Source organism: Melanerpes formicivorus, unplaced genomic scaffold (genome assembly GCF_026170545.1).
Source record: "Melanerpes formicivorus ecotype bairdi unplaced genomic scaffold, bMelFor1.0.p_v2 SCAF_2, whole genome shotgun sequence".
In the NCBI taxonomy this organism is placed as follows: Eukaryota; Metazoa; Chordata; class Aves; order Piciformes; family Picidae; genus Melanerpes; species Melanerpes formicivorus.
The window spans coordinates 45,423,321-45,441,250 of NW_027142354.1; the positions used below are offsets into that span (position 1 = coordinate 45,423,321).

Below are 17,930 nucleotides of genomic sequence, written 5' to 3' on the forward strand. Positions count from 1 at the left end.
CAAGTGCCCCAAAATATGCAATACTGCCACTTTTGACTGACCTTTTGTGCTGAATACAGTCCTTCATGTTTGGTGCATTTTTCTTCTTAATGAGCAAAAGTTTATCTAGACTGTAGATTTCTGAGACTTTGTGCCTAAATTAATGTCAGTAATAACAAATGTTTTTGCTTATATTTCTCCATTACAAGGAACAAAACACTGTATTACACATGAGCACTCATCTGGCATCTAGCACATACCCCATCAGTTCTTACAGAAACAGTCATCCGTTAAAGTTTCCTTGAATAATGATATAAGCAGAACTTTAAATCTGATTTGGATTAGCTGCTTCAATTAAGTGAGAATCTGTTGTGAGCACTGTAGCAGATCTATAGAATTGAAGTGCAAAAATTCCAGGGGTTTAATGTTTGTATAGTTGTGAAGAGCTGGTAAAGAAAGGACTGGCCAAGAAAACAAGTCTAAGTAGTCTATGGAATTTAAAGTTCCTAAAATTTGGGTATGACTTTCATAGGTATGCAGATAGATCAAGTGCCCCAAGGCAATACAGCCTCCAAAGAAAGGATATTTGAAACCCAAAAAATTAATCTTCCCTTTTGGTGCCAATATTTCTACACAAGAAAAGACATAGGAAAAGTAAAAATATTTCAAGATTGCTGTTTGTGTCCTGCACAAGTGGGTGCAACAGAAAGACATAGCCATAGACAAGCCAGCTGCATTTATATAATTTCCCTTCTTTAGCTCTTACTGTCTGTCAGTTCAGATTTTCTCTGTTACACAGCAGCACTAGTTCACCAAGTTAATAGTATTTTTCTTTAAGAGATAAAAATCATCAACTCAATTTTGCTATTAGAAAACCAACACTAACAAAATGTGGAAGGGTAGGAACACGATTAACAAAAATTACTATGCTTTTTGTGACTGATGTAATGGAATGCCAATCTCAATGATTATGGTGGTTCATATCTGCCATGCCATTAGCTTGCACCACTTTATTCAGTCTAAGACTGAGGGTCAGGGGGAGAGACAAGACAAGGAGGAGACTTAGAACCCATCAGTTTCAAGTGAAATTAAGTGCTTTTCCAAATAAGCATCTCATTGGCCTCTAGCCTTTTAAGAGCAGCATATAGCCCAATATTACAATTAGACTGGAATAGTTATGGTGTACAGTTTGAATGCCACAGGCATTTAAAATAAATTTTGCAATGACTAACCTAAATAATCTCATTTGCCCTGACATCCAATTATGGCACACTAAGTAGTGTGCTTTATTACCTCCTCACCTCTCCAACTGTCTTTACAGTGTTTCTTTTCCCACCATCAAAATGTTAGTTATTTGTAAAAAATATGAATGGATTTTAAGATAAATCTGACAGGGTTTACTAGTAAAAAACCTCTAGTGACTTTAAATCATTTTAAGCATAGCAGACATGAAATTATTGATCAATAAACAATACTACAAGTAGAGCAGATCTGTGGATATACTATGACCATTTGTGGTTTAATTAAATAACCCACTGGAACTTCTTACAATGCTGGGACATCTGAAATCAATTACTACAACATGAGCAATAGTTTGTACTAGATTCCTGGTAATACAATCTCACAAAGATACCTAACACAGATATATCGCTCCTGATTGGTGTTTGCATTGAATTCTGGGCAAGTCAATCACAACTGACTCTGTAAAGTTAACATTTCATACAGATAGTAAATATTCCATTAATGGGGAAAATATTGTACAAATGGGTTTATTCTGCAGGAATGTGCAGCAAATGGTTTATGCAAATGTTTCCATCTATGGTTGTTCCACAGCTTTTTGCTGAGCACAGCATTAAGTATTTATGACTAGTGACTTGAGTCCCTGATTGATGACATTAATACCATCAAGTTCATGGCATACAAAAATTTGCTAGGAATGAATATTCATTATTTGATTCAAGTTCACTATTTTTCTCAACATTTCCAAACAGTAAATTTATCTGTTAAAAATTCACAGCACATGAGCACAGCTATTCTGTAGGCAAAGTCAACACCAATTGGTTTACAAACAAATACTGAGGAATAAAAAGGAAATATGCAACTGCAGTGAAAGGAAGGTTTGGAGTAATGAATGAAGCCTACTTTGTTCTACAAAAATGTACTCTGTGTGTTTCATGACTGTATGCAACTTTACATTTGCCACCTATTCATTTATGGAGTTCTCCAGTTGTTTTATAAGCAGCTCTACGCTTATTCTTATTAACTGAATATCCATAAATGTGCTGCCAATCACAAACATGTATTGAACAGAAAAAGCCTTGGCTGCACACTTACAGTCAACTCTGTTCCTTCCTGTTTAATACAACTATTCTCTGAACTTGCTCAGAACAAGGCTCTGGTAGTGACCCATGGCAGGACAGACCACCACGACACATTGCTTTTGTATACCAAAGTAATACCAACTTACTAGCAACAGAACAAACCACTGAGTTTGGACATTAAAATAAAACTAATCAGGTTATTATTCTTACAGCAACAGTTCAAAAGCTCAATGGCTGAATAATTATACCCCAACCTGCCATCATTAAATAAGCATTAAATAAGCATTAAATAGCTACACATACTGCTTTGGGGAAAAGAGAATTACAGAAAAAAAACCAACAGGTAATTATATCAAAAAGGTAAGACATCATTTTAGGACAAAAACCTAAGTTTAATGTAATTTGAAGCCAATTTTCAGCTATGGTCTTCAAAGTAGTATCAAAGTTAAATGAAAAGCTTAAGCTCACTTCTAAATGCAGTAAAACAGCTGTACAACGTGGATGTCACCCCAGCAGAAAGTGACCACTCACATGCACACACACAAAAAACCTCCTTCTCCCACTTTGTTTATCCAGCTTCCTGTGACCATCAGAACTGAGAGCCATTAGCAGCTCCTTGCAGCATGAACTGGGATGGACTGAATGGGAAGAAATCACTCTGCTCCCTCAGAAGCAACTGCTACTGCCCAGCACTACCTTAATCTGCATCACTAGCAAAGAGCCCTCCCTCCTCTTCAGTTTCCAGGGAGCACCAATCTTCCATGCTGACAGTACCTCCATAACCCATGTTAAAAGCAGCAGACCTGCTGATAGTTATTCAGATAGACTATTGCACAGAGTCTTGTAAATAGGAGCAGATGGAGGGGAGTTCCTCTCCCCACACACTTTTCCTTTGGCACCTTCTGAATGTTCTCATTATGATACCAAGCTTGAGGAGTGCTACTTTATTAGTTATTCATTGCTGGTTGTGTCCTCAACAATATGGTGTAAAGTTATTAGGAGAAAAATGGAGCAAGACAATCTACTGAGCTTTGTGTTCTGGGCCAGAGAGTAACAGCTATGTTTTAAGAACGTTTGACCTTTCCTAAACAAATAAATCTGCTTCCTCATTAGGGCTTCCAGACTGCATTAAGCGGCAGGAAGTTAACATATTTCCCTCTTTATACCTCAGCTACAGTCTCAATGTATGAATTAGAAACTCCAGATCTTCAACTGAGATTTGGATCAGTCCATTATTTTCTTAAAATCAGTATCAGTTTACTTAGCTAGCGGTCACTAGACATTTGGTTCCGGTAATGACTTCTCTCTTGCATCAATTTCAGATGGAATTTTGACTTATTTGATCCAAATTATGCATCCTGATTCTCTTAATGTCAGTATTTTAGAATTGGGCATTTCATACATGAGAAAAACATGAATTCCTTACCTCTCGTCTAGTCTAAGAAATCTCATCCAATCTTCAGACTCCATCATAAGCCCTGCCCACTGTAAAATACCTCAAGCTACTTACCAAAACTGTAACAAATCTGTATCAGCCTGCACCTTCAGAGTCAATACCAAGTACTGACACTGCCTCAGAATCGGCAGAAACTGCACAGAAGTCAGCTTCCTCTCACCGCTCACTGAAATCCATGCAGCCTCTGCTGGCATATCTTCTAGACAGTCTCCTCCGCAAGCAATCCATTGAGAACTGATGACATCCGAGCTGTACTGACAGCTATCTGCAACAGTGGCTGAAGTATGCTACACATCAAGGTATGAGACACAATGCTCCTAAATGCTTTATTCGTAGATGTATATTCAGATGCATATTGATTTTCTCGCATGTATACTTAGGAAAACGAGAATTATTCATCACTGTAAAAAAATCCAAATGGGGTCTCTTGATAGGTCCTGCAGAGAGCACTGAAAAGACCAAGGTGCTGCTGATGGTGCAACTTCATGAACCTACCGCTTTAGCTTGCAAAGCTTTACAGCCCCACTAACAGAGGTGAGAACGCACAATATGACTTGACATGATGGATCGGTATGCAGATTAATTTCAACTTCCATAAGTAGATAGATAGAAGCAGATAGAAGAAAAATCAAAGAGCCATAATAAAACTTGCATAAGAGGAAAATGAAATAAAATTACTACCCTAAGAAGGTCAGAGGAGGATTCAGTATTCAGAGAGACAGACGAATATGCAGAGAGAGAGGTTTGTGGGTTTGAGAGAGACAGAGTTAGAGAAAAAGAAGTCAGTTCAGCAGCGAAACATCTGAACATGGGAAGGAAGTTGGGTTTGATCCAAGCAGAGACTGGAAGGTTCTAAGAGGTACCAAGCATAAGCCAGCACTCCCAGATGCTTCTCTACCAGCTAAGGGAATGTAAAAATAAAACATCCCCAAGGATCAGAGTGCAGCGAGTATTTCAACAAACATTGAGTCTGTTTTCTCTTGTCAGGGCAATGTGGCAGTGAATTGCATGATTAGGGCAGACAGAAAGGAGAAATACACTGTGCTATCTATGTGCAACACATGAACAGGGACACTCATCCTTTGGTGCCACACAATTTCCCCTTCTACAACATACTGTCTTGTAAGAGATTATCTCACATCCCAGAGCTCAATAAGCAGCTGTGCAAAAGGAGTTGTCTCTTTGGAGATTTTTTGGGAAACAGATGGCTTTAAAGCAAAGGCTGCTCTGTCAGGGATGGCTCTGAAATACAGACTCTCTAACCAGGAGGGGACAGCTTGCTGAAGAAGTCAGCCAGAAGGCTCTGGTATGTGACAGGACCTCCCGCAGTACTCGGTGCTCTTCCCTGATGGTAACAGGCCATCTAGTCCCAGCCCTGATCAGTTCTTTTAATGACCTTTTCCCCACATCTTCAGCAATGCAAACCCAATTACATGTAACTGCAAACCTATCTCCAGGCAACCTATCTGCATGCTATTTAACCCTACACATTTACACATGAAAAAGTGAAACCTGGACCAGCTTTTCCGCTGCTCACAATTTGCCTGCAAGCGTCATTTGAATTATCCCTTTTATAACTGATGGGCACAAGCTGAACAACATTGTTGAAAGCCTCCCAGTTTACACAGGTATGATGCAGTTTACACAGGTCTACCTGCACATTACTCTGATTTCAGCAACATTGTCTTGAGAGACTTTGCATCTTTGAGGTCCCTTCCTCCCCTTAACATTCTGTGATTAACATTCTGTGATTAATACTTATAAACATCTCTGTGCAGGACTGGTAGCACAGCGCCCAGAAGCAATGACATAACTTGGGTGCCAGTTATGGCACCTCTCTATCAGCATTTCAATTCTTCTTTTCCAACTTACACTAATCATAGACTTGTTTAGGTGGAATGGACCTTGAAGATCTTCTAGTTCCAACCCTCCTGCCATGGACAGGGATACCTTCCATTAGACCAGGTTGCTCAAGGCCTCATCCAACCTGACCTTGAACACCTCTCCAGGAAGGGGTCATCCATGATCTCCCTGGCTAACACGTTCCAGTGCCTCACCATCCTCACTGTCAAGAATTTCTGCCTAATCTCCAATCTAAATCTCCCCTCCTCAAGCTTAAAGCCATTCCCTCTTGTCCTATCACTACAAGCCCTTGTAAACAGTCCCTTCCTGGCTTTCTTGCAGGCTCCCTTTGGGTACTGGAAGGCTGCTCTAAGGTCTTCCTGGAGCCTTCTTTCCTCCAGGCTGAACAGCCCCCCACTCTTGCAAACCTGTCCCCACAGGGGAGGTTCTCCAGCCCTTTGATCATTCCTTCACATGTAGCATTCCAAATTTTTTTTCCAAAGGAGCATTTGTCATAAAAATATAAACCTCTTCTGTTTTTGCATAGGTTCACGAATAACCAAAAGTAATTTTTTTCAAGGATGCTTTTCTTCCTTCCCCAAATTATTTGATTCTACCTTTTCTGCTATGAAGAATGCAACAGGACTAGTTCTGAACTGGAATGCTCTGATGAAGCCTATTTTACAGCAGAGGAAAGGCTGAGTGCTCTTTTGCTGTGGTGATATTCCCACTGATAGAAAAACACAAGTGTTTGAAATGCTGAGCCTGTACTTCGAGTAGTTCACTACATTGTATTTCACCCTTTCATAACTATGATGCAAAGGTAGTTTTCACTGCCAGCTTGAGGCTAGTTACAGTGATTCATTTAAGCTTAAATTGTGCAAAATTCCTTTTCAGAGGGACAAGTTCAGTTCGCTACTCACCTCCTGTCCTAGTTTGACTTCGTAGTCAAACACAATCAAATTATGCAGTAAAACCAGGAATAAGAACTGTAATAAGGAATAGTGAAGATTTATATCCTCTTTAAACTAGCTGTCCATGTCGGTTTTTGTCAAACCAGCACATACTAAGCTGAGCTCTCTGCTAAATCCTCTACTAAAATCAGCTCTTCCAATGCATTTTTTTTTTCAGTATATTTCATTTCCCAAATGAGGGTAAAGGGATACAGTTGATGGGCTGCCTCACTGGAAGCTTCTCTTCTTTAATTTTTATTAATTTATGCATTTTAAAAAAAGGCAGGTCTGTATTGAGAGTTCTCTCATGTGTTGTTGGTCTGACATGCACCTGCTAAAAACCTCTCTTTTGGAAGTCATACTTTGCACGGAAAACTGCATTTAGAAGAGTTCTGCAGCCATTATTCTCTCTTCTGATTTAAACAGCTCCTCTCCCTCCACTACACTGTATCATAAATTCAAATGGCTGAACTCATGCCCCATCTGAAACTTCATTTCATAATTAAAAAATGCACTGATTACCTCTTTGTTAAAATTAGATTCTGCTAATAGCTTAATTCATTTACTCATTTCTTTTATCCTTCCTCTCTGCAGCCTGTTAGATTTTTCATTTTTTCTCTTTGTTAAACTTTTGATGTAATTTATCAGACATTCTGGGCTTCATCACATCTCCACGACTTCACAGAAGCTGCACAGTACTCTTGTAAATCATATCACAAAGATCACTGATGCTCAACTTCATCTTCCATGAGCCCATAACACTCCCTGCATACCTCCAGGGCTGGGTATTAATTCATTCATCCATGATACAGTTAAGGGGATCAAGGTCCTCTTCTCTAAGTACAATAGTTTCTTTCATTCTTTGTCACATATAAAAGGAACTATAGAAACAAGCCATTCCTAAAAACGTTTCTAGTACTAGCACTCCTACTGTATTCCATCAGTCAGCCCATGTAGCAAGAGGATAAGGCTGCAGCACTCTCAGGCTGTGAGAGAGAAAAAATGCAATACTTCAAGACTCACAGTCTATCAAGGTTAGGACTCACATTGGCTTCATAACAAGCTCCCTGTGTCATTTACCATTTGGCCTGCAAAGCTATCTTCAAACTTGTGTCTGGTATCTTATTTGTTTTCCTCCTCAGCACACACAGTGCCCTGCCTCTTCTCTGCCAGATCTCTTCCTTTCAGCCAAATTCAGAAATTTCCATTTTTTTTCCCTATTTTTTCCCCGCTATCCTTTCCCTTCTAAAGAAAATGTATTTCTATCACAGAAGAGCCAAGTGCAGTTCCAGAGACTTGATGAATAGGCCAAATATATAGACACATGGTTTGTAAGTTGGTCGTGTATCATCAGCCTCATTCATCAGTGTGGAAACTTGTGGAACAGTGATGAGCATTGGCTCCCTAAGAATCATGTTTCAGTCCCTGGGATAAAATCTGCTCCTCATGTTCTATAGTCCAACCATTTATCAACAGACTTAGATTAGCATTTTGTTTCCTTTCTTTCGTATTCCAGTCAGCCATAGAGCTCTTCCCTTGAGAAATACCAAATTATCCACACTTAATTGATTTCTTATGTTGATATCATTGGCAGTGCTATAGTATGAAGAATAATTTGAGAACTGAAATGTTAACTGAAATGTTAACTGGAATCCAGTAATTTTTATAAAGTTAGAAAAATTAACAATTTGATCTACTCTCACACAGTTTAGCAAGGATAAAAACAAACCCTGGAGTCTTCTCTTTAGGCTGAATAACCCCAGCTCCCTCAGCCTAAGTGTTCCAGTCCTCAGAGCATCTTTTGAATGTCATTCTAAACCCATCAGCTGATAGATAAATGAATAATTGGCATCAATACCAGAGCAGACAAAGTCCTTCTTCTGGACCTCAGCCACCAGAAAGCCTCGCAGGTTGACAGGCGCCAGGCAGAAGGTGAACTGTCCGATCGTGCGCCTCTGCCGCAGCCAGTCGGAGAGCCAGGCCAGGTGGCAGTCGCAGTGCAGGACGTTGGAGTGGAGTCGCCTACAAAAGACAGAACAATCCCCAAGTTATTAGCAGCTTTTTTACACAGAAGACACAAACCAGAGCAGCTGAGTACACGTCTGTCTGGCTCTCCACTACAGTTCACAGGATCATTGCAGGTTATTTGTTACAGCTGAGTCAGCTCTTGACTGCGCTGCCACATGATATACAAATGGCCACATGTAAGCCACTGCTGTTATTTATAATGTCTTGGGAGAGTTAAGGTAAATTACTGCCCATCCATAGATAATCATGAGCTGGCTGCTCTAGAGAAGAGAATACGCAGAATTTAAGATTCCTGCAAGCAATTGTTTTGCCTGTGATTACATTGCAGAAATAATTGCATGGATATGACCTCTTTGAATTAATACAAAGGACAGATTGTATAAACATGAGGACCAGGGTGAGACATGGGATGACAAGTGATTGTTCCCTCCTTTGGAGAGAGAGAAAAACCCTAAACACAGGAGACTATTGCTACTTTCTGTGTTCCTGTGCTGCCTGCATCCATGCTCTTCTGTGGCAATTTAACACAAGTATGTGGGTCCTAGACAGGAATTTTCAACTCACAACAAAGAAGGGGACCATGACAGGGTCGTGCCACATAGCAACGCTGAGGCTGTTCTTTGTGATAGAAGATCTAGCCAAATAGCTCCCTTCCCAGCCTGCTTCATGCCTGGCATTAAAGACTTCCAGAAATATTATCACATTGTGGGGGGTGGTCTGCAAAACAATGATGTACTCAGGGAGTGAAATCTGGTCCTTTTAATAGCTACCAAACTTTAGGTCAATACAAAAGCACAGGACATGAATTATTTCACTCCTTGTAATGAGTCATACATTTGAAGTGTTATATCAAAACTGAAATGATAAAATAGATTGAAAAAAACTTGTCAGAAATGGTTAGACAAAGCATTATTCACTAATACGAGAGACATTACATTTAAAGAACCCCACACAATTGGTGTGCACAGGCTTTAGCCTTTGTCTATCCACCAAAAAATCAACTGCCTATCTGTGAGATCTTCATATTGCACAGTAGCAACACTGCTCAGCAGTGATGTCCAAGCTGACAATCCCCAGATTTGTATGTCTGAGGTGGGCAGTCATAGTGAAAGACTACAAATCTGGAGCTGAGAGCTTATCCCGTAGAGATGGAAAATGCTCTGTGAAATATAACAGTTATAGAGGCATGCCTAGAAGACCTTGTGTTTTGGGATAATGAAGTTATTTAATTGACAGCTCAGTTAAGGCAGATTTCTAGTAAGATTTTGTGTTATTATGAACCATTAATCTTCCTGGAATAATTTTGTTGACTGAAAGAATAAATAAAAATATCTACATGGAGAACAAGTATTATCTAGTCTGAAATCATCCTAAGTAAGACTTTTTCCAACTTACAGAATAAGCATTTAGTTTAAATCCTCTAAGAACTATCCCTTCCTACAAGAGCAATCAACGAGACTCGGAATCATCTTCCTTCGGGAACTGAAACAAAGCTCATCCCATGCCATTCCCTGCGTCCCAGTATGGTGGCAGGAGTGATGAAACCACGATTCCACAAAAGAGGCTGCTTTCTACTTCTGTGCATTGTCTTCTTTTCCTCGCTAAACTCCTATAGCCGATTCTTGGGTTTTCTCCTTTTAGTAGAGCAAATTGTCACCTCTTTGTCAGCTCACCTGTCTCAGCAGGTTTGTCACTTGTTCAAGTCTTTTGGGGAGGCTATTCTACATTATGCTTTTGAGAAGAGACCATTTAGACAGTCTACCAAGCTTAACAAAGCAGCCTATTAGAATGTATTTTTGATAATTATATTAATGAATACAGCCATAAAGACATTTCACAGTACTTCAGAAGCATAATACACCAATTCCCTGTGAACACAAAAAGCACTGAATTGATTTGGTACATTTTCAGTTTACCCTTAAATAAAAAAAATTAAAATAAATTATGCAATTACCTGTCTCAGCAGTCCCTCACACGCAGAGACAACAGGACACTTATCATTAAGCAAATAGCTATAAGGGACATGCTTTAACATAAATAAAGCTGTTTCAAGCAAAGGAAAGCAGATCAATAAAAACTAATTCCTGTCACTTCCAATCAAGGCTAAAAGATCAATGAAACTTAGCAACAGAAAAGGCAGTTAAATAAAAAGATCAGCACAGGAGAGCTGAGTTTTTAAAGACTTCTTCAAATGCATCATATCTTACTGTAGCTTTTCCCTTTTTTTTTTCTTAATATATTTTTTAAAATAATTCCCCTGAGAGGTCAGCTCCAAGTTGTGCATGCTCATTATTTTACCTTCTCTGTTCTTAAATGAGAAGATTGTTTTGGAAGCCATGAAGAAATGCTATTTATCCACAGAACTATCAGAGCAGATGCTGAGGCACAAGCAGCCCCAAATGCCCTGCTAATGGATCTCACTGCTGTTTAAGGGAGGCACAGAGGGAAAACTTTTCACAGTGCACTAGGCCTCGGTTGCATGGGAAACAGGGCTTGTCCCTACCCCAGAAACATTAAGACCCTGGATTCCCTGGCAAGAGCATCTGAAAGTGTGATGCTATTTGAGCAGGTATACAAACAGAACAATTTTTTAGGAAACGGTAGAATCACCACACCGTCATTAATGATCTGTTAGGACTTAATTTTCATTAACACCCAAGAGATTAAATATTAGATTAATAATAAGACATAATAATAGATTAAATAAAGGTCTTATACAGCTGTTATGCCTGAGACATCATCTTCCTTTCATGCAAGCTGTTCCTTGAGGTTGTATATTAATGCAGGACAAACAGGTTATCAAGTGAGATAAAGGAAACTATAGAGAATATTATCATTTCTCTCCAAATAGTGTATTTATATAAATATTTAAAATAGGAGAACAAAACCAGATCGGTTTTATTTGTTACTTGTTAGGTTATTACTATGCATTTACATACCACTTGCTGAAATCAAAACAGTATTAGCCTAATTTCTGAAGATGTTAAGAAAATATTGACTAATATGTAGCTATGCTAAGATGACTTGGAGATATAAGCATTTTTATTGTGAAGGAGCAGCAAAAGAAATTCTGAAATGCTATTTGATTCCTGTATTTGCCTTACATTAATTGCTATTTGATGACTTTTCTGCCTCTGTTGAAACAGATGGAAGGAAATATAGGACAATAAACCATTTTACAGTATTTCCACCTGTCTATGTAGGATATTTAGTTCCTATATTGAACCACTTGGAGAACTCTTTGGAGACTGAAAGATGCCACTTGATATTGATGAAACTACCTTTCCAGAACATGAAGTGAATTAATACAAATGCAAGTTTGCAAAGGTGCCCTTTAGCCATAGCCCTTAAATTAAATTTCCAGCAAATCCTTTTAGAGTGGGTCAGCATTCCTGTTCTATAAAATGTGGCTCTCAGAATTCAACATAAAAGCTTCCCTTTATAAATCCTATTTATGACTTCCTTATTTTTATTTTTTTCCTTTCCTTTTTTTTTTTTTTTTCCTTTCCTTTTTTTTTCCTTTTCTTTTTTTCCTTAATTACAGCAGAGGGGGATTAGTCAGTGCCAGTCTCCAGGGAGCTATACACAAAGCCATCTCCGAAATTAAACTAAAAGGAAAATGACAGAAGACATTGAGCTCTGGTAACAGACAAGACTGACTAATCTGAAGAAGTCAGGCACATTTTCCAGACTCCTGTGAATGAAAGAGAAAAGGCATAACTCCAGGAACCTGAACCCTACACCATTATCTTCTTCATCCCTTTTCTTCTATAAGACAAACAACTAATTTCCATTTAATTACTTATATTAAGATCTATAAATGTCACTGTTTAATGAAGAATGTAAATTTAAACCAGAAGCTATCTTACATAGATGGACATGAAAGAGAACCATTTCTCTTCAGTTCTGTTAACTTATTTGATATGATTTTACACATGCACACAGAGCATCATTAAAGCATTTTATCTTTTCAATGCCACAGTAATGTCTCAGGCTGGCTTCTATTACCCTTTCTTTGCTTTTACAATTAAATACAAATTGATATTTTGGAGTAAAAACTTCCTTCTGAAGTTGTGTATTTCCTAAAGGAATTTAAAGGGATAATTTAATGTAGTTAAATAAGGGGTTTGGTAGGCTATGGCTAAATGATAAAAATGCACAGTCTAATTTCACAACTTTTGTATTTGATCTACCAGTCCCAATCAGGGTTTTCCCACTCACACAGTGCCCACCTAAACAAAATTAAATATCTTGATCTTTCTGAGCGGTTTTCACGATTTTGATGACGTTCCAGCTTGGAACACATTTCACATTATAGATTTTCCCATGGGAAAAAAGTATCAGTTTCATTTCCAGACAAATCAAACTCTTGATAAAACTGAATCTTACTTAACCATAGGTAAACTGGGAGAACTCTTCATCAGGGCCTTGAGGGCACCACGCACATCCAAAACCCTGTGTAGCCTCACCAGGAGCTCCTAGAGCTCCCTCAGCCCTGCCCTGGTCCACAACCCCCAAATGGCAGAGCTTGGAGCTGTCAGTCCCAGCCCCAGTGACACCATAGTAGTACACGTTTCCAGCCCTGCTTGGCCATGGGTCCCTGTTGAGCTGGTCCCCACCAACAGCTTGCTGTGCCAGTCTAAGCCCGGCTGTCCCCATCCCCACAAAGAGACCTGAGCTACCCCTTCTGCTGGGGGTCCCTGGGGTCAGGCCATGACCCTCACAGGTTCAGGCTACTTCGCTGACCATATTTTTCCAGAGAGCAGGGTGAATTGTTTCCATTGGGAAGAGGCTGAAATAAGATGACAAACACCCAAAGAGTAAACTTAAATCATCGTTAATACTGTAATATTCAAAGACAGTACTCACAGAGTCCTGATCTTGGGCATGTGATTGAAACTCGTAACAGGAATGCGGGTGATGTTGTTGTTATTGAGAGTACTGTTAGGAGAGAGAAAAAAAAAAAAGATAAGAGAATAGTAGATTGATCAATTATTTACACTGCTTGCCCAACACACTATTTACAGAAACAAGCTGCTAAAACTCTTGGTAACACATCTGCCAGGCTGTGAGCAGTAAGACATGCAGAAAACTTGTGACATATTATGAAAGACATCGTTCAGGCCAGGCAACCAACAGTTGAATGGATGAAGATTACTATTTACTGTATCTGAGTAGCAAAGAGTACAGCAAATGAATTTTCATCAACTACTGGAACAGGAGCAGAAGTTTTGGTTAAGCAGTCACTTTGTTTGAAAACCTGGTGCAACTTGAGCAGAGGACCATCAAGTTGGCGCACCAAAACATGAAAGCTATACATTTAAATCACTTGTTCCATACAACAAGAGAGCTGTTAACTCTCACAAGCTTCTTAACACAGCCAGTTTACATGGACAGACAGCTCCAATGGCCCTTTGGAAAAGACATGGATGGATGAGTACCCTTTCTTTGGTCTCTTATGAAAAATATATGGGTAGTGGGATGGACCGTAATAAAACATGTCATGACCCAGGCATGTAAGAATTTCAAAGCAGAACTTAAGGAGAAAATTATCTCAGCTGCTGGCAGGGACCCCCTTTGTGCTTCTTATGAAAAATGAACTGACTTGATTGCCATCAGCTGAGTGTGCTGCTCCCATTTATGTAGCTCCTAATTATATCAATGACTCTTCAGCAAATTAGAAGCTATAAAGTTTATCAAGATGGCACAGGAAATGGAAAGCACTCCAAAAGGACGTAATTGCCATATTCCAAGTGCACGAAATCGGCAAGTGCAGTAACCCAGCTTGAATGAGAATTGATGGGACCCGTGTCAACTCCATGCTCCTGTATGGCTGGTCCTGGTGCTGGCTGCTGGTGCCCATTTGAAATGTGTGCTGTCCACAGCAGCAGAGCATGAAGCAACTTTTGCTTCATGTGGTGGGTACAGCCCTCCACAGGATCTCTTTGGGAGAGGACAGTGCTTTTGTGCATTTGGAGATATGTTGAAGAAGAAACCCACCAAAGTGACATAAGACACATTACCCTTCCCCGAACTATTTAATTATTTCAGTATTAAATTTTTTTACACAGGACATTAAAAGAATTTTACAGAAATTAATTGGTCCTCTTGGTCATCTCCCAGTTCAAAAACAATTTTACAATTCTGCTTAGAAATCCCTTGGCAAAACCATCATCTACAACATCAGCAGGTTGAAGTTAAATTAGGTTATACCCTATTAAGACATTTTCCAGTGCACAGGAAGACATGTGCACAACCAGGAGGGTGCAGGGTAACACATTACACACAGGCACACTTAGGAGAGGTGTGTGAGCAGGTTCTGATGTTGCTCCTCTATTTATCTGCTATTTGCATCCACACATGGACGTTGAGAAGTTCAGTGGGGGCCCACAAATAGAATTTCTAATTGCACCACCATTTTTTTCTGTAAACATAAAAATGGAGTTCATGCTCTGCCTCAGTTGCCTGTTACATAAAAATGAGCAATGCACTTGGGTAGAAGATTTTAAATGTACACTGATATATAAAAGCCACATGTAATGTCAGCTCACAAAAATTAAATCTCATACATAACTGATGTCTGAATAGGTCACACATGACACTGCAGGGGTCAATGGAAGCCACAGAAATTCAAGGGAGAATTTCTATTGATGTCAAAAGGAAGTAGATTGGATTCAAGCAGAACAGGATGTGACAGCAAGCTTCCTTCTGCGCTAGCTGAGGTAAAGAACATAACCCCATCTCCAAGTGCAGTTCTTCATCTGGATGTGGAAAGGTCAGTTTTTACTGTCGGATGTGATGATTCAAAAATATGTCTTAAATTCCTAAAATATTTCTGTCTAACAGACAAAGCATTATTTCAGTCACACAGTATTTCTGCTCATGAAATAGCAGATGAGAGTGGCTCAGGTTTTGCCCCTAATAAGCAAAGGTTTCTCAACAAATACATAACCCTCCTTCTATGAATCCTAAATCAGTGCTGAATTAATATACTCCTTGACCACAAATTTCAGGGATAACATGAGCAGATAGCTATTGTGCAGATGAGTTAGTAGCACACAATTTCACCGATATTTAAATGTTAACTGTAATGAAGGCAATAAAACATCTATGATAACAGCAATTATTTCAGAACAAAGGCGGCCAAACACTGCAAAGGGCACTAATTGACAATGAACTGTCTGCATTACAGCCCAGTTGGAGCTGCAAGAATTTAATCCTGCTGCTCTCGGTGTGCAAAGCACACAGCTCCCCTGCAGCAGGAACTCTTTGGCTTGTGAACGGGGATGTTTTCAGGTAGAAGTGTCCTTCCCAGCAATTATTTTTAAGAGCATGTGTCCTGACAGGGGTAATAACACAGTACAGTGGCATTTTTAACACATTAAGAGAAAAAAACAAATTCTGCTCCAGTCATCCGCTAGCTGTTTCAAGGCCACAGCCTCATTTTGATCGAAATAAGATTCAAGATGTGGAAAGAACAGGAAGTTGTGAGAAATAGAAAACATCCAGAATCTTCTGACTCCTCCCACATCATATGGGGAAACTTGTATTCTGCTGGGTTCACCCCATCACTTCCAGAACCCAGCATACACTTGGCCCTTAAGAAAGCACTGTCCTCTAATTTAGAAGTCCTCTCCCTGTAAACTATTCACAACCAAAATGCTGAATCAGGAAATGGAGGTTACAGACAATATTATCTATGCCAGCAAACTTCCCACCTTGGGCTGTGATCCTTGTCAGATCTTGCAAGCTAAGCAGAAGCAGACAGCAGCAGCCCTCAGGGTCCTCCAAGGACTACTTGGAAGATGCATGACATGGGATCAGCAGTCTTCAAAGTGGTACATCCTCCACCAGTATGAACTGTCATAGTCCCATTGACTTCAATTTACAACCCCAGAGGAACTGCTCTACTAGACCACTGCTATGCCATTTGCCCAAACTGGTTAGAGGCACACATGGAGCTGCTTTCTTCTTCTGAAGATTAAAGTTGATTTATAGTCCCCACTTATCAGAATGTTTTTAAAGGGAAGAATGCTCACTCTGCAATCCTGTCACGACTTTAAAACAATTACCTATCTCCTTCCTCAAACTTTCTGTGCAAATTTAACTACATATAGTTCATTTATCTTCTCTTTTGCCTTGATCCAAATTCATGTACACTGCTGCAGTTCCCTGACAAGGAGTTGTTAATTCCAGACTCAATGTAATTACATAAAAATCATTAATCTGTAGAAATGATTGGCATGTTTGTAGTTTTAAAATAATATTTATGCATTATTCTGTACTCCTTTGTCTACTCTCTTGAATAGGAAAGCTGGTGTACAGGACTAGATAAGAGTCAGGAAAATCATACTCCTAATGCTAGAAGAAATCACACAACTTTTATGGAAGATACTTCAGGGAAAGAAAAGAAAAAAAAATAATTCTGAACCCTACCAATAAGACAAATATTTTATTTTATAAACTCAGGAACTCTAAGAATTGATAGATTAAATTTCTGGTTAACACTTTTCCCCAAGCCTTGCTAAGCATCTACCATAGTTATTAGAAGGTCTACTTGTGCTGGTCATTCAAGTTTTTGATACATGCCAGACTGCTTTTGTGTCACATTTGGCTGATCACAGAACATTGCAGCATTTGCACAGCTCTCAGAAAAAAAATATGGAGACCTCTAAATACGTAAATAGAGAAAGAGATCTCAGAAAAGGCACCAGTTGATTTATTGCATTTCTGGATTTGAATGACTTTTACATTTGGGCACTAGAGATTCTTTACAGGCTTCTAACATACATGGTCTGGCAGCAGGAACCCTGCAAACAACTGTCCTCATTTGGCAGCACATGTTTCTGTGTGTCTGTGGGCTCAAGTCAAACTTAAATGGTGATGCTCTTTTCCTTTTCCCGCTCAAACTCTCTCAACACACTGTGGAAAGAGCATGGTGCTGAATTAGCATGCCCTGTGACAAACCTCTGTTTTGAAAGTGAGACTTCGAAACGGAGCAGAAAAGCAAATGGGTGAGGCTGGTGGGGAGCAGCCTGGCGGGGAAGAGCCGTGTCAGGCACTGCAGCACTGGCAGCACAAACAAGCCGAACATTTCCTTCTGTCTCCTCCAATTACACCAGAGCTTTATCACAGCATGCTCATTGGCTGTGTATGTAATCCGTGTGTTGTGTGTCCATAACACCATGTAATTGGGCCTAATGCAAGATTATTATCTATGTGCATGCAACGGATAGCTACAAATGGTGCATCTGCAGGCTTGTAACGTTCCCGAGTGAATTACCGTCATCCTCCCTGATTATTGCTTCTCCCACAACTGCCATGCTTTCCAGGCTTCCTATCCCCAGTGCA

General features: G+C 39.6%; 1 protein-coding gene across 2 annotated transcripts in view; it reads right to left on the minus strand.

The window, feature by feature from the left end:
- SLIT3 (slit guidance ligand 3) overlaps nucleotides 1–17,930 on the minus strand; it is a 517,496-nt gene that overhangs the window by 194,293 nt on the left and 305,273 nt on the right. For both annotated transcript variants that reach the window (XM_068158541.1, XM_068158532.1), the window contains 2 exons: nucleotides 13,449–13,520; nucleotides 8,410–8,573 (listed from right to left, as the gene is read on the minus strand). In XM_068158541.1, coding sequence (XP_068014642.1) covers nucleotides 8,410–8,573; nucleotides 13,449–13,520 — 236 coding nt within the window. The remainder of the gene's footprint in view (nucleotides 1–8,409; nucleotides 8,574–13,448; nucleotides 13,521–17,930) is intronic.